The 25,569-nt window shown below is 34.1% G+C and overlaps 2 protein-coding genes, 1 non-coding gene and 1 pseudogene across 3 annotated transcripts; all 4 read left to right on the forward strand.

Annotated features, from left to right (window-relative positions):
• Nucleotides 1-3,696: 3,696 nt before the first annotated feature.
• Nucleotides 3,697-3,769, forward strand: TRNAK-CUU (transfer RNA lysine (anticodon CUU)). Its single transcript has one exon. It is a non-coding gene; the product is annotated as a tRNA-Lys (tRNA).
• A 164-nt stretch (nt 3,770-3,933) lies between these two features.
• Nucleotides 3,934-7,815, forward strand: LOC112786725 (eukaryotic translation initiation factor 2 subunit alpha homolog). The gene is made up of 7 exons (XM_025830095.2): nt 3,934-4,511; nt 5,775-5,831; nt 5,931-6,017; nt 6,125-6,271; nt 6,427-6,531; nt 7,209-7,307; nt 7,420-7,815. Exons 1-7 carry the CDS (start codon nt 4,137-4,139, stop codon nt 7,573-7,575), a joined length of 1,026 nt encoding a protein of 341 aa, XP_025685880.1. The 5' UTR covers nt 3,934-4,136; the 3' UTR covers nt 7,576-7,815.
• Nucleotides 7,816-8,829: 1,014 nt separating this feature from the next.
• On the forward strand, nt 8,830-14,695 carry LOC112786723 (probable methyltransferase PMT23). The gene is made up of 8 exons (XM_025830094.3): nt 8,830-9,700; nt 10,163-10,312; nt 10,989-11,259; nt 11,465-11,578; nt 11,952-12,123; nt 12,532-12,786; nt 13,341-13,535; nt 14,296-14,695. The coding sequence occupies exons 1-8, from the start codon at nt 9,230-9,232 to the stop codon at nt 14,486-14,488; spliced, it is 1,821 nt and encodes a 606-aa protein (XP_025685879.1). The 5' UTR covers nt 8,830-9,229; the 3' UTR covers nt 14,489-14,695.
• Nucleotides 14,696-23,190: 8,495 nt separating this feature from the next.
• LOC112785700 (capsanthin/capsorubin synthase, chromoplastic-like) lies at nt 23,191-23,896 on the forward strand (annotated as a pseudogene).
• The last annotated feature ends 1,673 nt before the right edge of the window (nt 23,897-25,569 follow it).

Consider the following 25,569-nt stretch of genomic DNA (forward strand, 5'->3'; position numbering starts at 1 on the left):
TGGCGATGGGATTGCATGGCGATTACGTTGGCGAAGGCTGTGGGACAGTGGTGTAAATGTTAGTTAAGAAAGTCCTTAAATTAGATTACCCCATTTCATTATGGTTATGAATTTTATTATGCTTTAAGTTTGAATCTCATGATTGATATGAAGTTCTAGGATTGTCTTTGGCGTCCCAGAGTCTTATATCTTACATTACTGGGCACTGTTACCATACTGAGAATCTCCGGTTCTCATACTATATTCTATTGTTGTTTTTTTCAGATGCAGGTCGTAATCCACCTCGGTGAGTTGTGAGATGGTGATAGAGTGGAGGATCCTAATTATCTTTTGGAGTCTTTTAATTACTTTTGTCTAGTACTCTCACGTTTGTATTTTTTTTTTGCCTTAGAGGCTTACTTTGAGAGATATGTTGTATACTGTTTTAACTTTCAAAACTTTGTATGTCTGTATATAACTAGTCAGCCTAAACTCCGCGGGTTGAGGCTAGTATCTTATGAATATTATACTCTTATATCTACATATACCTTGTTATTTTGTATCTATACCTTGTACCTTTATGCTTTTAGCTCCGTGTGAATGTTTTGCGCTTTTGAAACTCTATTTTGAGCTTATTTATTTCTTCATCGGGCTTCTAGATTTACTATTTCTTTCTATATATATTATTGTATAAGCCTTAGGATTGTCGTGACCTTTAGTTATCCTTAGCTTTACGGCATGAGGTAAGGCTTAAGATAATTAGGATGTTACACTCTGTCGTCTGTCGTCTGTCGTGCTGGTCCTCTCTCCATCAAATTTAGGATTATGCAGCAATCGGGTTTAATGTTGAAACCGTCAACATTAAATTTTAAGTTTGGGATTTAGGTAACAAATTTTCTCATCTTGATTCAATGTAAATGTTTTTGGCGGATTTGTGGTACTGGATTTAGAACTAATTAAAGAGATTATTCTAAATGTATGCCAATTTAGAAACTTGGCAATCCATGATCAGAAATTACTTAGTATTGGTGACATAGTCAACTAAAGACTGGTGAATAAGACCATGGTTTAGATGAATATCGGTTAAAATTTGTGTCTCTGTTTTTGAATGTGTGTGTGGGTGGGTGGGGGGATTCATCCCTGGTTGTTGTACACATACAATGTGAAATTCTTCTATCTCATGCTATATACATTCCTACTGCTAGTTATAATGCATTGATGTTTTGTTAAAATTGTGCTGAAAATCTTGATGAGTAAAAAAAATTGTATTATGTTGTTTGTGCTAAGGTTTTGTACTGCTACATATTTGTTCATTTCACCTCTTCATGTTTCAGGAATGGCTTTTGTTGGTCTCGTTTTTTAAGTATTTGTTTTATTTTTAATAATTTGTTCCTATCTCATGATACGCTTTCAGGTCTCTAGAGGTTATGCCAATGTTCCATGAGAAAAGGAAGATAAAGTTAGGGTAATTAGACATTGTTTATGTTATAATTTCTTAATACAGTTCAGGCTTATGTAGAAGAAATTGTGCTTAGATTGTGATTGATAAAAGAAGAAAATATGAAATTATAACTGATTGAATATGAATCTAAGTTCAATGAATTATTTATTTATATTTCATTTAGGTCATATTGAATTGTTTTAAAAAATTTTGTTCGTCGTTGAGCCACTATGCTTGTTATTTATGGGATTAGAATTTTGTAGTTTTATTTTTTCTTGATTGCATCTATAGATCTCATTGGTTATGTTTGGTGGCTCTGAAAAGTAGGTCTCTGCTTTGTATGTTGCAGCAGTGAAAGCTAATTCAGCCAAAAAGATCAAGTTTGAGAGTTTTCAGTTTATTAAGGCAGTTAAGAACAATATTATAGTTTTTCAGTTCATAAGTGACTTGTATGTGAAGAAAAATATTTTAAGGTTTATATTAGACTATAATTATAATTTAGAATGTTTATTTATAATTTATTTATTATTTTATTATAAAATAAATTTTTCAATTAAATTATGGTTCGATTGATTAGACAAATAAATTAATGAATTAATGACTAAAGTGGTTTAATAACTGGTCCAATTTTTAGAACTTTGATAATAACTTACGTGAGAACAATTAGATTGAGGAGCGCATCTAAAAAATTACTTTTAAGGTATTAATTCACAAAATGTAATTTATTATAAATAAAGTGATTAGTGATAATTAAAATGTCTTTATTAGAAAAAAATTGAATTGTGATCATGTTTTTATATAGCTCGTAAATTTATATATTTTTTGAAAAATAAAAAATTTAGGGATTGACATATTATCTTAAAACTCGATATAAATGAAGCATATAATAAGATTGAATACAACTATTTAAGGAAGGTAATGCAAAATTAAGATTATGCAATAGATGTATTAATTGGTTAGAAGAAAGATAAACTATTAAAAATGTATTCGAATTATTTTGGCGCTGATAAAATGCTTTTAAATTTTGTTATTAACAAAAATGTTCTCAAATTATTTAAAGAACGATCAAAGTGTCCAACATTAAATATGTATTTTCAAAAAATACTTTAGAGATTGAATTTTGATGCGATTTTCAAGCATGATTAAAAAATGAGATATTTTTATTTTTATAATTTGGTGATTTTTCGTTAAGTATATATATTGTAATTTTTTTTGTCAACAACCAATAATATTTTTAAAAAATAAAAAAATCTAAGTCAAATTTTTATCCGATTTTTTGTATGTATTTTTTAAATAGTTATCTAAATATTTCTATAAAATTTTAAATCAAATGTATATATATGCAGTTTGTTAAATACAAAAATCGTTTACTGCTTATATAAAAAAAATTATTTTTTGACATTTTTATTACGTTTTTTTGGTGGTATATCCATAAAAGAATGTGTAATTATTGAATCTTATTTTATTGTTGTGGTACGACAATCTCAATTTACAGACGATTGTGTTCTGTATTGCATGGCTAACAATCAAGCATGCCAAATATTAATGCAAATCTTCCAGGCAGGGACGAATGCTTTGATATTGTTATGGGACAAGTATCCTATTAGAATTTGAAAATTTATGAGTAGTATATAAATAATAATAATATATTTGTCTTCTATTATGTTGTTAAATTTGATTTCAGTATATTAAATTATTATAAAAATTATTTATTAAATTTGACTCCACTAATAAATATATAATATCTTTGTGTTAAAATAATCTCAAATTAAAATTTAATTTTCACAGTTTTAGAAGTTATCTAATTTGTTTTTATTATTTGAGAAAAAGTTATTTAGTAATTATTAATAATTTAAATATAATTAAATAATTTTATTAAAATATTATTTAACATTTGTTAAATGCGATAATATACTTGCTTATCAATGTTGTTCCTTTATCCTTTTGGGTTCCCCATTTTGCATTTGTACTGATGTCCTAAGTTTGGATCTACTTGTATTCATTTACTCTCTTAATGAAAATATATATCTTTAGTTAAAGAAAAGGAGAGACAGTAACAAAAAAAAATATAATCTCCATATCTTATTTAGTAGTACTATAAATAAGGCATCAAAATTGAATGAAGGAAACAATTTTCTTTTTCCACTCATCAACCTTTTATTTTTTTCATTTTGTAAATTTAATAGCTAAGGTTAATAATATATAGAGTAATTAAATTTTGCTAAGAGTTAAAAGAACAATTATTGTACATATAAGTTAAATTTTTAAAATAACTAGCCCGTCTAGCTCAGTTGGTAGAGCGCAAGGCTCTTAACCTTGTGGTCGTGGGTTCGAGCCCCACGGTGGGCGTTTTTTATAATTTTTCATTTCCTCCATTTCCATTGCAGAGACAAGGCCAAACGTGCCACCTTTGTATTTTTTTTCCAGCTGGCCCAGATGCGCTTCTTAAAAGCGTTTGAATAAGGTTTTGTTTCGTAAACATGATGGGCCTATAACGGGCTTTCCAGATGGATCACCGAATGGTTCGAAGCCCAAGTACTTACATCAGACGCCACCACTATCCCCCTTTCTCTATATCCAGTGCGAACTTGATTTTTCTGCTCCTTTTTCACTCTCTCACGCTCGACTCTCGCAAAAACCCTCACCACTCTTTCTCTCGCCCTCCATTTCTGAAACCCCAAGCGAGAGCGAGTAGCAGCATCCGAACCAAGCAGGTATGGGTCCGAACCTAGAGTGCCGTATGTACGAGGCGAAGTACCCGGAGGTGGACATGGCGGTGATGATTCAGGTGAAGAACATCGCCGACATGGGCGCGTACGTTTCACTCCTCGAGTACAACAACATCGAGGGAATGATCCTCTTCTCTGAGCTCTCGCGGCGCCGGATTCGGAGCGTCAGCAGCCTCATCAAGGTCGGTCGCATCGAACCCGTTATGGTGCTTCGTGTCGATAAGGACAAGGGTTACATCGACCTTAGCAAGCGCCGTGTTTCTGAAGAGGATATTCAGGCCTGTGAGGAGAGGTATAATAAGAGCAAGCTTGTTCACTCTATCATGCGCCACGTTGCTGAGACCCTAAACATTGATTTGGAGGTAATTTACTTGCTGTTTCCAGCTCAGTTGTAATTTTGCTTTGTATGCGAGTGATTTGAGTATGCTTGTTTTTTGGTTGTTTTATTGGACCTGTGTTGATTGGCGTTGTTGTAAGAGATAGTTGCTTGTTTGGGTGTCTCTTTCTTGGTTAAAGAGGACCAATCAGTGTGATTGTCTAATTTCTCTTGGTGAAAGTAGAAATGTAGAATTACAAGGAAATGATAATTTTTTATGGCATAAAATAGATGTTCAAGAATGTGTTCATTGTCCATGTGTAGAGGGAGGAAATGAAGGGAAATTGGTTGAATAGGATTTGTTTTGAGTTATGGACTGTATTGGAATTGTTACCATAATTAGGAAGGCGTTGGTCAAAGTGGCATATGATGTTCATTTCTTTCTTGGGCTTTGAAAGCCTAATTGGCTTTACTCATGTTGGTAGTATTGGGTAGGTCGTCGACTCTGTTCAATTTGCCTTTTTTCATATTTTGCTAATGTTTTGGTTTGTATTTGTTCGGACCTCGCTTGTGCTATTCGCGGTTCACGTGTTGATTCGTGGAACCTGACCTTTACTCAAACACACCGGAGCTTATTTTCAAGTGATTTGTTGTAGTTCTAACTTAAAAATGCTTTGTTTGTATGCTTAATCATATTGCTTCTGTTCAAGTATGGTGCAAGTATGTTTGATTATACTACTGTCCACGTTAGATCACAGGCTTATTTGGTGTTTTCGCTTTGATTTTTACTCCGTTGTAACTTGTAGTTCTTGCACTATCCGATCTTATAGGACACTTGCAATTTGCAAACATGTCTTTTGATTAAGAAATAAGGGTTATTAGCTTGAACTTCATAAGAAAATTTTCATGAGAAATTACCACTGACTGAAATTTCCTTTGTTGATATAAAACACTATTCATCCTCTTATTGATCTATTATGTTTCTGTCATTATCATAGTCTTCTTTTCTGTAGGCATGTTTTTCTACCTTTCTAAACATGTCTGTCCACTTAATATGTCTTGATATTTAGAGAAAGGGATCTTTGGGAAACTCTTGTTTTTGTGTTAGTGAATAGAACCCTATACATAGATATTTATAATGGTGAAGAATGGTATAGCAGTGTGTTATATAACTAATCTGTATGCTGTGGAAATCATATCATAATAACAATAATAATAATAAATTATGAATATCTGATTAAACACTTTATTTACTGGTCTTACCATTGCAGTTTTGTTTATTGAACTAAATGCAAGTGGCTTTATGCAGGAGCTGTATGTTCACATTGGATGGCCTTTATACCGCAAATATGGTCATGCTTTTGAGGTAAAGTTCCTTTTCTTTCAGAAAAGAAAATATTTTCCTAACAGTTCTCTGAAGATGCTCTGAAAAGTTTATTGACTATATGCACCTCTTTTTATGCAGGCATTCAAGATAATTGTGACGGATCCTGATTCAGTGCTAAATGCCCTCACCCGTGAAATCAAGGAAGCTGGCCCTGATGGGCAAGAGGTAAATATTTGTTATAATAGAATAGAACTATAGACTACCTGCCACGTAAATCACACTGATGAATAAAGTTTTTTTTTTTCTTTTTTTTTTTTTGCCGATTCCCATAGGTGACAAAGGTTGTTCCAGCTGTCACAGAAGAAGTGAAGGATTCTCTAGTAAAGAATATTAGAAGACGAATGACTCCCCAGCCCCTGAAAATTAGGGCAGATATTGAAATGAAATGTTTTCAATTTGATGGTGTTCTTCACATCAAGGTCTTAGCCTTTTCTCTGGCCCTGAATTGCATAAAAAGTTCCCTTTTTCTTTTCAACATCTAGTCATATAGTTTGCATATAACGTGCTATTAAGTAATTTCTGGTTGCCTATTTCCTAAAGTATTCTGAGGCATGGTAATTTCTCTAATATGCAGGAGGCCATGAGGAAGGCTGAAGCTGCTGGAAATGATGACTGCCCTGTAAAAATTAAACTTGTTGCGCCCCCACTTTATGTGCTTACCACTCAGACTCTCGACAAGGTTAGTGCAACGTTGACAGAAAGTTTGATATGTTAATTGGCTTTTGACCTGAATTCAGTTAGTGCCTACTAGTGTATGGCTTTGTTTTTTTTATTGTGGGTGTTTTGGCACTACAACTCGGTAAGTATAGTTTTTCCACATGTATCAATCATCATTAATCGACAGCTGCTGTCATTAATGGACTCGATCTAGAATTTTTTCCCTATTCAGTTCAAAGTTTTTTGAAATTTGTTGCTTTGTTATGTATTCGTTTTAAAGGTTGGAAAATTGTTCATATGACAAGGGGGGAAAAAAAAGAGGAGGGGGGGGGGGGGGGCTAAGGCAGAGTTTATGAGTGCAAGAGGGAATTAATTGAAAATATCTTGCATTTACTGAATTTATATGGTGTTCGCTGTGGTAAATCCTGTTACCTTCAAAACTAGGATGGAATTGTTTATACAGGAATAACTGTTCTTTCCTACATATCCTTGGAATTAATTAATGAACCTAAAGTGGAAACTAGAGAAAAGTCTGATACAAGCAATTCATATTCCATTCATGTCTCCTGTTTGGGAACTCTGATAACTTAGCTGCTGTTGTAATTTATTAGCCATATTATATTATAGTACACAATACACTATATCATATCATATATGGTCCAATTGAAAGTGATGCTCATTTTGTAATAAACTTGACAGGAGCAAGGGATACAAGTCCTCAACAATGCCATTACTTCTTGCACCGAGTCAATAGAGCAACACAAGGGTAAACTTGTGGTGAAGGAGGCACCTAGAGCGGTGAGTGTCACTCCTCTATATTTATCATCTACATTTGTTTACACGTGTACATATTCTGTCCTCTGATTTCTGTCTGTGGAAACTTGTGATTTGACGCTGCATTTTTATGCAGGTGAGCGAACGCGATGATAAATTGCTTGCTGAGCACATGGCAAAACTACGACAAGATAATGAAGAAGTCAGCGGCGATGAGGACAGCGAAGAGGAAGAGGACACAGGAATGGGCGACGTCGATCTGGATAACAACGGCACCGGAATCACAGAGTGACACCAGACTGAAGGTAGTGTGTAAGGCATAGATAGCAAAAGATGGCTTTACTAATTTTTGTCTTTGATTTGATTCTTTTCAAACTGTTTTCATATGCGGTTGTATCATACAAACATGAAATACTATATGTTGAGAGGTTTTGTAATTTGCTATATTACTATGGAGTCTCCGCAAAAGGGTGTTCAACCCAAACTACGGTGTTTTACAGTTACATTAGAAAGTCCATCATCTCTCTATTAAGACGTTTCTATGCTAATTTCAGTTAATGTTGGCCACCGGTGCTCTCGTTGCAAAGCCCACGTTTAGATGCACTCGCTTATGATCCACTTGTTTCAAGTTATTTTTAAAATAATGGTTTGCTTTTTGAAGCCCTTTTTGCAAAATTCTTATATACACATTTTGTTGGAAAATGAATCTTTTCAATTTTTTTTCTCAATTGATTTGTCAAATATGTTCTTTCATCATTTAATATTTTTTCATCCAATTTTTCTTGTTTCACTTAGGGTGTAATGAGAAATTATACTTGGTAAAATAATTGAAAAAAAAATTGATAAGATCTATTCTCTATTTTGTTGTACAATATTCTAGCGTGCGAAGTGCATTGATCCCCTCTATGCAAAATTTTAGGCGGGTCTTTACTCTTTATGGAGAGCTTATGCGAACTGTATAAGTTTGGTTGTAATAAAAAATGAATACGGGTGGATGAAATTAACAAAATAAAAAATGACTAAGACTTGATGATTTTTCTTTTAGGTGAATATGAGAGTTGATGATTTGAGTTGTTATTTGTAGAAAGAAAAAAAAAATAAAAAACAAAGAAAAGAAACATTGGCTCATTAAAAAAATTGTTTTTTAATCTGTCCTTTGCTAAATTGTTGTTAACAAGAACAATTTAGAAGTTGTTAATTCCACCCCTTCATTTCAATTTACGTAGAAAAGGAAAATTAGCCAAGGCAATGTTTTATAAGCTTCAACACAAACAGAATAAGCTATCATATAAAAATAAAATTTTGATCTAAATCATATCTAACAATGAGTTAAATTTGATTATATGCCGACATAGGATGAGAATGTAAATTTCCGAAACCCATGGTCCATGGATGTGACATTTTAGTATTTTACTATCATGTCCATGGTTGATTGTGACAGAAAACACTAAAACCTGTCATTGTCGGTCAGATGCATGACCTAAAAAATAACTTTCAAGTTTGAAGCATTATAATATGCCGTCATATTGGCAGAAAATGTACAATAGAATCTGTCAAATGCATATTCTAATCTGTCACTACTCTGCAAAATCACGGTCTTCTTCTTTCTGTTCTATTCTGCCCCTCTCAAGGTACAACACCAACACAATGTTACTATTATATTACACTACCTTCCTCGTCATGCAATATCACTCTTCTTTGATCCGTACCCTCAGATTCAACGCTTTATTAGCTCCACCTAAGGATTAAATTTAAAATCAAAGCACAAAGATGCTGGTATGTCATTTTCACCGACTCTCTTTCCACAAGTCTTCATTAGATTCAAGGATTTGAGTTCACACCAAAAAAAAAAAAAAAAAAAAAAAGAGAAAAAGCTAAGTTCTCACAAAAGCCAAATCTTCTTCTCTTCCTAACATCACAAGAATTAGTTGTTTGGATCATCGAAAATGGCGATTCAAGTTGAGGGAGGAATCTTGAAAGAGAGGAAATACCCTTTGGTTTTCGTGATATTGTTGTTGCTCATTTGTGCCGTGGTTCTTCTCTTAACCAACACTGCTTCCACCTTGAATCCAACGAGTTTCTACCCTGATGCCGAAAACCCTGAGCCACTCTCAGAATCAATCACAGAAGAACAAGAGAAGCCGCCCGAAGAACAAAGAATATTGCCTCTGAAAAAGGAGGAGGATGATTTCCGTGACGATTTTGTGGATTCGATTATTCATTGGGAAGTTTGTAAGGGTGGGATTGGGGTGGATTACATGCCATGTTTGGATAACATGAAGGCCATTAAGGCTCTAAGGTCAAGGAGGCACATGGAGCATAGGGAAAGGCACTGTCCTAAATCTAAATTGCACTGTTTGCTGCCACTTCCCAAAGGGTATCGGGTCCCCGTTCCGTGGCCTAAGAGCAGGGACATGGTGAGATTGATACTTTTTGGTAAGAAAAGAAATTATGATTCTTAGTGGTTGATTTGACTCTGATTTTGCTGTCTGCATAGAAAATTTTAAAGACTGTTTCATTCTCTTGATATGATCGGTTTTGTTTTTCTTCAAAACCAAAGATGATTTTGTACAACAATTGAAAATTGTTTGTAACTTAATTTGACAAGTTGATTATTTCTAAGATGGTGAGGTTGATACTTTGAGCAAGAAAATTTGTGGTTCTTAGTGATTGCTTGTATGTGATTCTGGTATCTGTATAGAAACCATTTGATTTTTGCAATGATAAAGACTCTTTCTTGATTGTGGTCTAAGATTGTGCTTTGCATTTTACAGAGTTTAAGAAATTTGACACCATAGTGCTACTTGCCCACTTCCATTTCGGTTTACATTTTCATAAATCCATTGATGAAATTTACTTCTGGTTCTGTTTTTTTTCAGATTTGGTATTATAATGTCCCTCATACAAAGCTTATTGAATACAAGAAGGAGCAGAATTGGGTGGTGAAGTCTGACAATTATCTCGTCTTTCCCGGAGGTGGTACTCAATTCAAAGATGGAGTTGATCATTATGTTGAGTACATAGAGAAGGTATACCATAGTACTAAATTATCATTTTTTTTTTCTTTTTTTTTTCCCTCCTCCCTGTTGGACTTTTCTTCTAGAAATAGAGGAATAAACAAAGATTTGAGAGGAGAAGGATATAGGGACCAAGATGGAAGATTTTCTTTTGATTTACTTGCACACAATTCCTTTTGAGAATGAGCCTGTTAGCATAGTAATGGTGTAGTCTAATCCAAGAATCAGAAAATTGAAACTAGGCCACCATAAGATGCGAAATAAAAGGGCAGCTCGGTGCACAAGCATCCCATATTAATACGGGGTCTAAGGAAGGGCTGCACCCAAAAGGTGTAATGTAGGTAGCCTAACTTGATAATGACATCAGTCTCTAAATCTACTGCTTGAACATGTGACCTTGAGGTCAAACGGAGACAACTCAACTGTTTTATTCAATTTATCCGCTAATAAGTGTCGAATTGGCAAGATTGGTACCTAAAAAAATCAATACATTCGGAAATAATTTATATACGAATTTGTCAATTTGACACTTACCAGTCGATGGAGGTTGTATGTGGCTAATAATAATCTGATATTTTCTACAGGGCAAGAAGCTATGAGCTTAAATAATTAGTACCATACACATGTTCTTGTGATATTAGTATATTTTGATAGTATTGATTTCGTTGATGTCTCTTTTTTTTGGCAGACACTACCAGCAATTCAGTGGGGCAAGAATATCAGGGTGGTTCTTGATGTTGGTTGCGGCGTTGCTAGCTTTGGTGGCTATCTTCTGGACAAAAATGTTCTTACCATGTCATTCGCACCAAAGGATGAACATGAAGCACAAATACAGTTTGCTTTGGAGCGAGGTATTCCAGCAACCCTGTCTGTCATTGGGACACAGAAGCTGACATTCGCTGATAATGGATTTGATTTGATCCATTGCGCACGATGCAGGGTTCACTGGGATGCAGATGGTACTTTTACCTACTTTTCTTCTTCTATAATTATCTTCCATGTTTCATCTGCTAGGCCATGTTTGGTAAACGTCTCAAGACGGAAATTGCTTTGGTTTTCCTCTAAATAAGTCTTGTGTTTGTGTATTTCTATGTTGAGACAATTTCCAAACTAGGCTAAAATTTGATAAAACTGTGTATTCACAAACCTTGCTCATGCCTTCAGGTGGGAAGCCATTATTCGAGCTCAATCGAATTCTTAGACCAGGCGGTTTCTTTGCCTGGTCTGCAACACCGGTTTATCGTGATGATAATGAAAGAGATAAGAAAGTGTGGAAGGGTTAGTCTTTGACTTCACACCTTTCTGCTTCTGTTTTTTTTTATCATTTTATCTCCTTTTTCTCCATGCCTAGAAAGTAGACTATATTGACAATAGGCTAATAAATATTACCACCTTCATTTCAAAATTTCTGGCAATTTGGGCAAAAGGTGGTATATTGAAAAATCAACATATCACCTTATTCAAATGAACAGATATTTTGAAACAAATCGAGTATTATTCGGAGATACAAGTTTTAATCTTCCGAGCAACTATGTTTTAAGAAATAAAGCATTTTTTTTCTTTTCAAACATGGCATTTTGATTTCATGAAGAATGTTAGAAAACATGCAAAATATTCTTCTAAGAATGGATATTGTTATTTATTTCTGCAGCCATGGTGAGAGTTACAAAAGTAATGTGCTGGACTGTCGTGGCTAAGACCGTTGATTCAAATGGAATTGGTCTTGTTATTTACCAGAAACCTAACTCATCTTCCTGCTATGACAACCGAAAAGAGAACGATCCTCCAATCTGCAAAAATATGGATACCAAAGATAAACCATGGTAGTTAGCTATATCACCTTTTGGCTTATATATCTTTGACATTTATATATCTACAAAATTTTGGTTTTTGATAACAACATGACAGAGAAATGTACAAACATCATTGCAGCTTTGATATTTTTCTTTTCATGAATTTTGTATAAATACAAATAATTAGACTTATGCGTCGGGTTTCTCCCCGAATCCTGTATAATGCAAGATGCTTGTGCATTAGGCTGCCTTATGCTTAAGCAATTAGTCTCTCTGTACAACATGTGGTCGAACTTTTAGTATAATAATATCTTGGCATCTATAATTTATTATTCAGAAAAGTTCCATAGAAATTGTTAATGCATGATCAATACTGATTTTAGCTTTATACATTTATTTCTATCTATTGCTAATTTTTCTTTGCACAATTATGTTTAGGTATGCCTTACTCAGTCCCTGCATTACCCCTCTTCCAGTTGATAGTAATGGCAACATACAGAGCTGGCCCATGCCTTGGCCTCAGAGGCTTACCGCTAAGCCTCCTAGCTTATTCACCGTACCGGATGCCGGCGAGACGTACTATAACGACAGCAAACACTGGTCTAAACTAGTTCCAGAAGTTTACATGAATAGCCTTTCTCTAAATTGGTCAAGTGTCAGAAACATTATGGACATGAACGCTGGTTATGCAGGGTAAATATATAATATATGTTTCTTAGAGATTAGTTAGTTTTCTTGCCCTTTTTCCCTTTAGATTATTGAGTTTAATTTCTATCCATGGTAAATCCAACAGTTTTACGCGAGTAAAGGTCTATTCTAGTTTAAATTGTGGCCGTGTTCAAATTGGTTCTTGAGATTTAAAAAATGTAATTTGGTTTCTGAAATTATACTCTATAATTCACTTTTGTCAGAGATGGACCAAAGTGAATCACAAAGTATAATGACCTAATGACATTATTGAAATGTCAAGAATCAATTTAAAACTTTCACACAATTTCGAGGACTCGAATGAACCTTTACTTAGTTTTGAGTTAATATCTAATCAAATCCTGTTATGAAGAAATCACTTTCTGTTAACTTGACATACATACATACTTTAATTGGAAGTTAGTGTAAACCCTTTTTTCTTTTTTGAAAGTGCACATACCAATTAAACTCTAGATTATTAACTAAACTTGGATTTCATTATGAATTATGATACTTGATCACTTTTGCCTGAGAACTGATACTAGATTATTTATTTTCAGATTTGCAACAGCACTAATTGATCTACCAGTTTGGGTGATGAATGTTGTACCAATAGATATGGCAGATACTCTGGGCATTATAAATGACAAAGGGTTGATAGGAATGTATCATGATTGGTGCGAGTCCTTTAACACCTACCCTCGCACCTATGATCTTCTTCATTCTAGTTTTCTACTAGAAGCTCTTCAGAAACGGTATGCGTATGTTATTCTAAACTCTAAAGAGTTTAATTTTGATACCATCAAATTTTTTTTAATCATATTCATTCTTTCAACTTACCATTCAAGTATATTAAAGATATATTTCAATATATTATTAAAGTTTGTTTTATTCTTTTCATATATACACAGAGTAAAAATAATTTTTTTTCAGCCAATATTTTTTTTCATTAATCTGTACTTGTCAACTACTTTATTTATTGATTACTGGTTAAAAAAAATTCCTTAGCAAAACCTAAAAAGGAATAAGTAGATAACGTCAATATATCAAAACTTAAACTCACTTTTTCCGTGAGTTTCGTTAATTTGTTCTACTAAGCAAAAGCATGTGCTTTTTAAAGAATATGGTTTTATAATTTTGTCATTTTAGCTATGTTTTGGGACTTCAACAATGCTAAGAAACCAACATGGTTCAGCCAACAGGTATTGGACCAGCCAAAATGCCCAATAAAACAAAAACAAAACACATTGTTTGAAATTACTTTTTTACCTTCGTTTCACCTATATCCACCAGCCACTTACCACCACTATTGGCCACCCTCCTGCCGCCGGCGCTGGTCATCTTAAATTTTATACTCTAAATTAGTTTTATTTTGTTTCTTATTTTTTTAATTGTGTTTTGGACGTTTTTATTTTTTTTAGTTTTAGATTTTTTTAAATAATCAATTATTAACTACTTTATTGGTTGAAAAGTATTGGTTCTCAACACTTTCTCTTATGACTTTGTATTTGTTAGATGTGACATTATGGACGTGGTTGTGGAGATAGATCGCATATTGCGGCCAGAAGGGTACCTTGTGGTTCAAGACTCCATGGAAGTGATTAGAAAGCTTGGTCCAATCTTGCGTTCACTTCATTGGTCTGTCAAGTTGTATAGAAATCAGTTTCTTGTTGCCAAGAAGAGTTTTTGGCGTCCGCAGCTTTCATAATAATCATCTTTCTTCTTTTATTATACAATCTTGTTATATGAATTCACTTTTGATATAGGAAACCAAACAAAAGAGAAAGGGAAGTAGAGAACGTGGGAAAAAAATTGTGAAGTCCACAACTATTATTGTAGACGCTAAAAGTGAACACACACGGTAATATTTTTTCTTTAAATTATATTATAATGTTACAGATTGTATGATCAAAAAGTTTTTCTGGGAAGGAGAAAGAAAGTTAGGAATTTTAGATATGATGTTCATGTTTCAAACCTATAATGTGCCCAAATTATTTCCATGATTTAGAGTCATAAACTTTATATATGTGTATACATTGACATTATAAATCAAATTCGATTCTTAAGTTTGTATGATAAATCAAGTAACTACACAAAGGGGATGCTCTGAAAAGAAAAATGTTTTTCGATGAAATATAATGATTTAACAATGAATATGTGATATGTGAAGAAAATTTATATTTTGGTCAAATTTGATTTACTTATGCTCAGCAAATAATAAAATCAACTTTAATTACATACTAAATCCGTAAATCGCAATTTAACTATTTATTCAAACTTAGTTCACTCATTTTCGGTCCCATAAAACTAAATTTGATCAGATATTACTAGACTTTTTACGTATCACGTTCTTATTCCTCAACCATACTATTTCAGTATTTCATCAAAAAACCTTTTTTGCTTCACTCCACTTCATCATAGTATCCACCATGGAGAATTTTTCTTGGCCTCAATTTATAGCTAACTTGTTATTTGTGTCATAATTAATAAATATGAATTTGTTGTGAAATAAAAGATATATATAATAGAGATGTATAAATAGAAGACTCTAGTATTAAAATAATTAGCCCAATAATAATTTATATATATATAATAATATAATATGTTGTAATGTGTATATATATACAAAGATAGAAAGGAGTATTAAAAATAAAGAGAGAGAGAATCGCATTTGTTTATTGTTACAATCTCAATATAATAAAGATGATTAATATTGCTATTAATATTATATGTAAAGAGTAATAGAAAATAGAATTTAAAATACTTATAAAATAAAAGAAGAGAAAGAACTGTAGTAGTAATATAAAGAGAAGAGTATTTGATTGTAACATAAAGAGAGAGTATTTGATTTTATTATTGTTATGTATATTCTCTTGCCTCAGATCATGCTTTTATAGGCAAAGAGAAGTTTACTTTTCAAACTACATTTATTTCTTTCATCCTAAGAACTTGTTCTCTTCAACGTAGAAAATGGGTTGCCCATTAAATGGACATCCATTCTTATCCTTTCCTAGTCACAACACTCCCCCTTGGATGTCCATTTAGGATTATGCCTCGTTAAAACCTTACTAAAGAAAAACCCAATGGGAAAAAAAAACTTTAGTGAAGGAAAAAGAGTACAAAATCCTTTGTGATGAGAACTGCCTCATTAAAAACCTTGTCAAGAAAAATCCAATGGAAAAAAAACTTGACCAAGGGAAAAAGAGTACAGTCTCCCCCTCTTGCTGACATCATTTAATGTCTCGAAATCGGCGCATCCCAATCTTATGTACCAATCTTTCAAAGGAGGATTTTGGGAGTGACTTTGTAAATAAATCTGCCAGATTGTCACTTGAACGGATCTGTTGGACATCAATTGTCCCTTGATTTTGAAGGTCATGAGTGAAGAAGAATTTGGGAGAAATATGCTTTGTTCTATCACCTTTGATGTATCCACCCTTAAGTTGAGCAATGCATGCTGTATTATCTTCAAACAGGACAGTTGGAGCTATCTTATGATCAATCAGTCCACATGATGATAGAATATATTGAATCAGACTCCTCAGCCAAAAACACTCGCGACTAGCTTCATGAATCGCCAGTATTTCAGCATGATTAGAGGATGTTGCAGCAATCGTCTGTTTCGTGGACCTCCAAGATATAGCTGTACCACCATATGTGAACAGGTATCCTGTTTGAGATCTCCCTTTATGTGGATCAGACAAGTATCCAGCATCTGCATAGCCAACTAATTGTGACTTGGATCCATAGGGATAAAACAAACCCATATCAACCGTCCCATGAAGATATCGAAAGATTTGTTTGATTCCACTCCAATGTCTTCTGGTTGGAGAGGAACTATATCTTGCTAGTAAATTCACAACAAATGATATGTCAGGTCGCGTATTATTAGCAAGATACATTAGCGCTCCAATGGCACTAAGATATGGTACTTCAGGACCAAGGATATCTTCATTTTCTTCTTTAGGACGGAATTGATCCTTTTTCACATCTAAAGATCTTACAATCATTGGGGTACTTAATGGATGTGACTTATCCATGTAAAATCTTTTCAAGATCTTTTCTGTGTATGTTGTTTGATGAATAAAGATCCCACTTTTTATATGCTCGATCTGCAGGCCGAGACAAAACTTAGTCTTTCCAAGATCTTTCATCTCAAACTCTTCTTTTAGAGTTTTTATAATTGTTGGAATCTCTTCAGGAGTCCCAATGATATTTAAATCATCAACGTACACAGCAATTATAATGAATCCGGATGCAGATTTCTTTATGAAAACACACGGGCAGATATCATCATTCTTGAATCCGTTTTTGGCCAGATACTCAGTAAGACGATTATACCACATTCGTCCAGATTGCTTTAGACCATATAAAGATCTTTGCAATTTGACTGAGTATAACCCTTGCGAATATTCATTGGATGGTTTAGATATCTTTAGTCCTTCAGGGACTTTCATATAGATATCACGATCTAATGAGCCGTATAAATAGGCTGTTACCACATCCATTAAATGCATATGCAGTTTATGATATGCAGATAGGCTGACCAAATAACGCAATGTTATTGCATCCACTACGGGGGAATACGTTTCTTCATAATCTATACCGGGCCTTTGTGAAAAACCTTATGCCACAAGTCGGGCTTTGTAGCGCACAACTTCATTTTTCTCATTTCGTTTTCTCACAAATACCCATTTGTATCCAACAGGTTCTACATCTTCTGGTGTACGGACTATAGGTCCAAAGACTTCACGTTTTGCAAGTGAGTCTAATTCAGCCTTCATGGCTGCTTCCCATTTTGGCCAATCATTTCTTTGTCGACATTCTTCGACTGATCTTGGCTCAAGATCCTTACTTTCATGCATGATATCTAATGCCACATTATATGCAAATATTTCATTGACAATTGTCTTATTTCGGTCCAATTTCTCTCCTGTAAAGACATAATTTATCGAGATCTCGTCATTTTCACAATTTTCAGGTACCTGAACGTCTTCTGGCGTTATATCAGAATTTTGGACAACTGCAGGTGTCTTTACTATGTCTTTTTCAACAGGAATCGTATTTACCTCTTTTCTCTTTCGAGGATTTTTATCTTTGGAACCGACAGGCCTGCCACGCTTCTGGCGTGTATTTGCTTCAGTGGCAGTTTGTCCAACTGGGACATCAATTCGAATTGGGGCATTTTCCGCCCTGCCACGCTTCTGGCGTGAATTTACTTCAGTGGCTACTTGTCCTACTGGGACATCAATTCGAATTGGGGCATTTTCCGCTGGTATATACGACTTGGTTATCCTCTTTGTATCGGAAAATGCATCAGGCAATTCATTTGCTATTCTTTGCAAATGTATAATCTTTTGAACTTCCAGTTCACATTGCCCTGATCGAGGATCTAAATGCATCAATGATGATGCATTCCAATTAAGTTCCTTTTCAGGAAACTTATTCTCTCCCCCTAATGTTGGAAATTTTGATTCATCAAAATGACAATCCGCAAACCGGGCTTTAAACACATCACCAGTTTGTATCTCAAGATACCTCACTATAGAGGGAGAGTCATATTCAACATATATCCCCAATTTTCTTTGGGGTCCCATTTTGGTGCGATTAGGTGGCGCAATGAGAACATATATCGCACACCCAAATATTCTTAAATGGGAAACATTTGGCTGCTGGCCAAAAGCTAATTGCATAGGAGAGAACTGATGGTACCTCGTTGGCCTCAAACGAATAAGTGCTACAGCATGTAAAACTGCATGCCCCCAAACCGAGGTTGGGAGATTTGTTCTCATAAGCAAGGGTCTAGCAATTAATTGGAGACGCTTAATAAGTGATTCTGCTAACCCATTTTGTGTGTGAACATAAGCTACTGGATGTTCAACACTTATTCCATTAGCCATACAATAAGCATCAAAAGCTTGGGAAGTAAATTCACCAGCATTATCAAGACGAATTGCTTTAATTGGGTTTTCTGGAAATTGTGCTTTTAATTGAACAATTTGAGCCAGTAATCTCGCAAACGCCAGGTTGCGAGAAGATAATAAGCACACATGTGACCATCTCGAAGATGCGTCTATTAGGACCATAAAATATCTAAAAGATCCACATGGTGGATGAATAGGTCCACATATATCACCTTGAATCCTTTCTAGGAATTCAGGAGACTCAAATCCAATCTTTACTGGTGATGGCCTTAAAATTAACTTCCCTTGAGAACATGCAGCACAACAAAATTCACTAGTTTTAAGAATCTTCTGGTTCTTTAGTGAATGTCCATGAGAGTTTTCAATGATTCTCCTCATCATGGTTGTTCTCGGATGACCCAATCGGTCGTGCCAAGTTATGAACTCATTTGAGCTAGTAAACTTCTGGTTTACAGTGGCATGTGATTCAATTGCACTAATCTTGGTATAATACAACCCAGATGAAAGTGAGGGTAATTTTTCTAATATAACTTTCTTATTTGAATCATGAGTTGTTATACATAAATACTCATGATTTTTCTCATTCATCGTCTCAACATGATATCCATTTCGGCGAATATCTTTGAAACTCAACAAGTTTCTCAGAGACTTGGTAGATAATAGTGCATTATTTATTATAAATTTTGTTCCTCCAGGAAACAAAATTATAGCTCTTCCGGAGCCTTCTATCACATTGCCTGAGCCAATAATAGTGTTAACATATTCCTCTTTTGGCACAAGATGGGTAAAATATATATCACTTTTGAGAATAGTGTGCGAACTTGCACTATCCGCAAGGCATACATCTTCATTACATATCCTTGTCATTCTCTTCAAAAACAAATAATAATAAAATGAGTAGTATGCACAGTTAAATTGAATACTTGATCAGAATTATTTTCTAAGAAACACTGTACATAAAATAATGTCATATACCAAAATTTTATTTTAAAATTTGACACAATTAATAATTTCAAAATTCATAAATATCAATATTTCATTATTTATGTACATCACATTTGAAACTTAAATACATAGAAAATAAAACTTTAACAATAAATTTTTTTTTTACATTATTTATTTACATAGATACTTCACAATTTCACATATTAAACTATTCCATCATTGATCAAATGGCCAATATTTCCTTCAGGGTCCTCAAAGAAATCAGATACATCATAATGAGTGGTGGAGTTCTCAGCATCATTTGAAACAAAATTTGTTTCCTTTCCTTTGTCGTTCTTTTTCAAAGATGCCTGGTAAAGATCGACTAGGTGCCTTGGGGTACGACAAGTACGTGACCAATGGCCCTTTCCACCACAGCGGAAACACTTCTCCTCGGTTGATTTATTCTGCCCGATATTCTTTTCTTTGTCCCACTTCTGGTGAGATCCTCTCTTTTGAACATAATTCTTTTTTCTTCCATAATTTTTTTTGTTATTAAAAGCTTGCCATTTACCTCTTCTGGGGTAATGATTTGCCGCATTTACTTCAGGAAATGGGGCGGCGCCAGCTGGGCGCACTTCATGATTTTTTAATAACAACTCATTGTTGCGTTCAGCAACAAGAAGGCAAGAAATTAACTCAGAATATTTTTTAAACCCTTTCTCTCGATACTGCTGCTGCAGGAGCACATTCGAGGCATGGAAGGTTGAGAAAGTTTTCTCCAACATATCATGATCAGTTATTTTTTCCCCACACAATTTCATTCGTGAGGTGATCCGAAACATTGCAGAATTATATTCATTTATAGATTTAAAATCTTGTAAACGCAAATGCGTCCATTCATATCGGGCCTGAGGAAGTATCACCGTTTTCTGATGATTATACCTTTCTTCAAGGTCTTTCCAAAGATCTGCAGGATCTTTTAATGTAAGATATTCATTTTTCAATCCTTCGTCAAGATGACGACGGAGAAAAATCATGGCTTTAGCTTTATCCTTCTGGGATGCATTATTTTCAGCCTTAATGGTATCTCCAAGATCCATTGAATCAAGATGGATTTCAGCATCTAATATCCATGATAAATAATTATTTCCAGATATATCAAGAGCATTGAATTCAAGATGAGAGAGCTTCGACATAATGAAAATTTGTTACCTGAGTCTTCCTAAAAATTTGATCAGAGTCTCGTGCTGATAACGTGTTGTGAAATAAAAGATATATATAATAGAGATGTATAAATAGAAGACTCTAGTATTAAAATAATTAGCCCAATAATAATTTATATATATATAATAATATAATATGTTGTAATGTGTATATATATACAAAGATAGAAAGAAGTATTAAAAATAAAGAGAGAGAGAATCGCATTTGTTTATTGTTACAATCTCAATATAATAAAGATGATTAATATTGCTATTAATATTATATGTAAAGAGTAATAGAAAATAGAATTTAAAATACTTATAAAATAAAAGAAGAGAAAGAACTGTAGTAGTAATATAAAGAGAAGAGTATTTGATTGTAACATAAAGAGAGTATTTGATTTTATTATTATTGTGTATATTCTCTTGCCTCAGATCATGCTTTTATAGGCAAAGAGAAGTTTACTTTTCAAACTACATTTATTTCTTTCATCCTAAGAACTTGTTCTCTTTAACGTAGAAAATGGGTTGCCCATTAAATGGACATCCATTCTTATCCTTTCCTAGTCACAACAGAATTAAGGGTTTTTTTGTTTTTTAACCAATAGAAATACTAATCTCAGTTCTCATTTTGGTTTCACATGTAGTATTTATTAATATTTGATCAGAATTTCATAAATATGATCTAATCCACAAGCCTATAGAATTGGATCCTATTCAATCTAAAAAAGAAATTGGATCAGATATATGATGTTTAGAGAAGTATTTGCGTATTCAATCCGCAATCTGCATATGCAATTAAATAATGAAAAATTATAAATAAATAAAAATATAAGTTGTTATTTTATGTTTGGTTGTACACTGGTGTAATTTTATTATGTTAATAGTGTTTAAGTGTTTTTTTATTTGGTTTAGTTTTCAATTTTTGTTGCATTCTTTGAATGTTGGTATATTAAAATAAATTTGTATTATTACTTGTTTGTCGTTGTTGGAATGTTAGATAATTAGATTTGTTGTTTTAATTCTATTATTATTCATTATATGTTTAGTTATTTTATTTTCTATTATTTAAAACATATTGTTTAATAATATTCTGGAAGTAAACAAATATAAAAAGAGTGAAAAAAAAAGAAATATTGACTTTATTTAAAAAGAAAAGTTAAAAATTATATATATATTTTTTGTTTTCGTGGTCTAGTAATATCTGATCCCATTTAATCTGTAAAATGGGATTTGAGCCAAAAAATGCAAATATCTAATTCGATGTTTTGAGTGCAAATCAAATTGAGATTTTGTTGTTGATATCTAATTCAATTTACATGTCATAAAACTCACTGGTTTTTTGTTTTAATTTTTTAACCAAAAATATTATCTCAAAGTATAAAAAGTTTCTCTCCGTCCACACTTTTCAATCTCTGGTGATCTCTCTTCAAAGGAATTTTGTGTTAGTTCCATATCTTATAACTTTGATAATTAATAAAAATAAATATAATTTATAAATATCATTAATTCATTTGAAAATTTCTTCGTGAAAAGTGAATTGGGTGAAGAGTAGTAAAGATAGCAACTAAATAATTTAGGAATGTGCATTACATGTGATACGCTTTATTTTTAATATTTTTTTCTGTTGTAAAAAAAAATTCATTAAAAAATACTAGAAAAAAAATTAAATAGGTCCCTAACATTTTACTCCGTGGATATTTTTGTTACTGATCATTGAAAAATACTTTTAAGTCCTTGACATTCTTAAAAATTGGGCGGATTAGTCCCTCCGTCCAAATGTCTCCGTCAGACTCAACAGAAAAGTCTGACGTAGCTTCCGTTCTGCTTACCTGGCATTACAGCTGTCCACGTGGCACGTTAGTGAAATGAAACTTTTGAAAAATGGACAAAGAAGTCCCTGTCTCTCAATGCGACGTCGTTTACCCCACCACCACCTACCAAAGCCACACTTTCTTCATTCCCTCTCCCAAAAACTCATTACACATCAAGTTCATCATGTTCTTCGACTTCAAGAAGGTTCAGAGTCAGGGCCTACAACAACACCAACAAGTTTGGAAATTTCCTCAACTTGAAGCCTGCCCATCAACCTGAACCCTTGGATTTTGATCTCCCATGGTGCCATCCTTCTGATCGATCTTGTTTCGACGTGATCATCATTGGATCTGGCCCTACAGGCACTCGCCTAGTAGAGCAAGTTTCCCGCTATGGAATTAAGGTTTGTTGTGTTGATCCTGACCCTCTCTCCATGTGGCCTAACAACTACGGTGTGTCGGTGGATGAGTTTGAAAGTATTGATCTTGAGAATTGCTTGGAGGGTGTGTCTCCAATGGGGTTAAATTTCACAAGGAAAAGGTATGGGGAATGAGCCTTACTTGAGAGCTAATAATTCCAAATTTTCTACTTTTTTGTATGCAATGCCTTTCAGTTCCAATATGATATTTCTTGAGGAAACTTCCCTTGTTTGCTGTCCGATTTTGTCTTACATGGAGGTGAAGAAAAGGATGGTTGCAAGGCTAAGGCACTTAGGAATCAGAGTGAAAAAGATATTGGAGGATTATAAGTGTTTGATTCCAATGGGGGACTTCTTCCTAGGATCCCTCAAAATGTAATGGCCATTGGCGGCACTTCTGGGATAGTACACCCTTCGCCAGGGTACATGGTGGCTCGAACAATAGCCGTTGCACCATGTGTAGCCATAACCATAGCAGAGTGCCTTGGCTCAACCAGAATGATCAGGGGGAAACAGCTCTATGCTAAGATTTGGAATAGCATGTGGCCAATTGAGAGTGAGCTCAACAGGCAATTCTACTCGTTTGGATGGAGACTTAGTTGAAGCTTGACTTGAATGGATCCAGGCGTTTCTTTGATGCATTTTTTGACTTGAAACCTTACTATTGGCAAGGGTTCTTCTCTTCAAGATTGAATCTAAAGGAACTCGCTTGGTTAAGCATTTCACTCTTTGGACATGCTTAAAACCCTTCCAGGTTTGACATTGTAACAAAGTGCCCAGCACCATTGGCTAAAATGATAGGCAATATTGCCTTGGAATACATTGGATGATGCAAGGTTGTGAAACATGTACCATAGTCAATGTATTTTCATGCTTCGGTGAAATATGAGGTATTGTTGAAGGGGCCTTAAGCTCTGGTGGATTCTGCTGAGTGATTCTCTGAGTTGGTGCTGGTGCATGCGCCTCTCTTCCAAGCTTTGTCGTCGGGAAAGGTATTGAGAGCAAGAGTTGGTGGAGTTGGGAGGGAGGAGGCAGTGGTGGCGGATATGCTCTTAGGAGAGACAGGGACTTTTTTGTCCATTTTTCAAAAGCTCCATTCCACTAATGTGCCGCGTGGGCAGCTGTAATGGCAGGTAAGCAGAACGGGAGTCACGTTAGACTTTTTCGTTGGGTCTGACGGAGGCATTTGGAGGGAGGGACTGATCTGTCCAACTTTTAAGGATGTCAGGGATTTAAAAGTATTTTTCAATGGTCAGGGACGAAAATTTTTGTAGGATAAAAGGTTAGGAACCTATTTGTCCTTTTCTCAAAATACTATTCACCGTAGCATTACTCATATAAAACCTATACATTTAGTACGAAAACACCTCAAAAAGTAATTGAGTTACCGATCTATCTTAGAAGCTACAAAGAATTAGTTCTTACTAACAAAAACAAAAAAATAATTGATATAGTGTCTAAAAGTCTTTGTCTAACTTATTAAAGAAGATTAAAAATTAATATTTAAATTTAAAAGTATAAAAATAAATAATTATTGAATATTCAAATTTTATCATAAAAAATAAGTTAGATAAAAATTAAACATTAATATAAATTATAGGCAACATAGAATTCACTAAACAAAAAATTATCCTTTTAAGATTTTAGAAAATCATTCAAAATAATAAATACCTTTTGACCTCAAAATATGAGAGTGTTGAACATGACAAACTGATTATAAAAAAAAAGAAAAAGTTTTTCTCACTTTATTACAATAAGTATCAATAGTTTTTTATTTATGCTACAAAGCATCATACCATGTGTTCTTGCAAGGATACTCTTTCCGAGCTATACGTCGGCTACTTGTTGATCCTGGTATGCTTGGTAGCTTGAGCCGGATCGGGAATATCCTCGTGAACTCGGACTCGAGCGTGGTACCTGCAAAAAAGACTCCGACGCCCAAGTTAGTAAAGGAATAATTTAAATGAAAAGCGTGTGTACAAGTGCGGATGTTGCTCCGAAGTATGGTGTTGTGAGATGAGTTATTGTGTGTTTTATCATTAACACCGTGCTCGTTTTATAGCTTAGTGTGGGGTAGAACAGTTTGCTTCGTCCGAGATTCTGGTGACTGTTTTCATTCCGAGATTGTGGGGAGTGTTCTGTTGAGATAGAGCCGTTATGCCGAGGTATGACTCGGTTTTATCCGAGATCTCAGGGGTACAGTACACAGCCCCCAAACTTGACTTGATGTAATTTCAGCAAGTTGAGTTTTTTCTTAGAGTTATTCCTCGGCATTTTGAGGTAGAATACTAAAGCCCCCAAGCTCAACGCGCATTTTAAGCTTGGGCTCAAAAGTAAATGGATTTCAGAAAATATAAAAATAAAAGTAAAAATTCTTTTTGAAAAAAATTTTTGCTTTGTAAATTGGGCTGCAATAAATTTGCGCTTTAGGTGTGATGGAGCCGGACCGTTTTGCATTGGGCGGGTAATTGTTGTTGTTTCAACTTCCCACTAAAATAGTGGG

Source organism: Arachis hypogaea, chromosome 20 (assembly GCF_003086295.3).
Source record: "Arachis hypogaea cultivar Tifrunner chromosome 20, arahy.Tifrunner.gnm2.J5K5, whole genome shotgun sequence".
Taxonomy (NCBI): domain Eukaryota; kingdom Viridiplantae; phylum Streptophyta; class Magnoliopsida; order Fabales; family Fabaceae; genus Arachis; species Arachis hypogaea.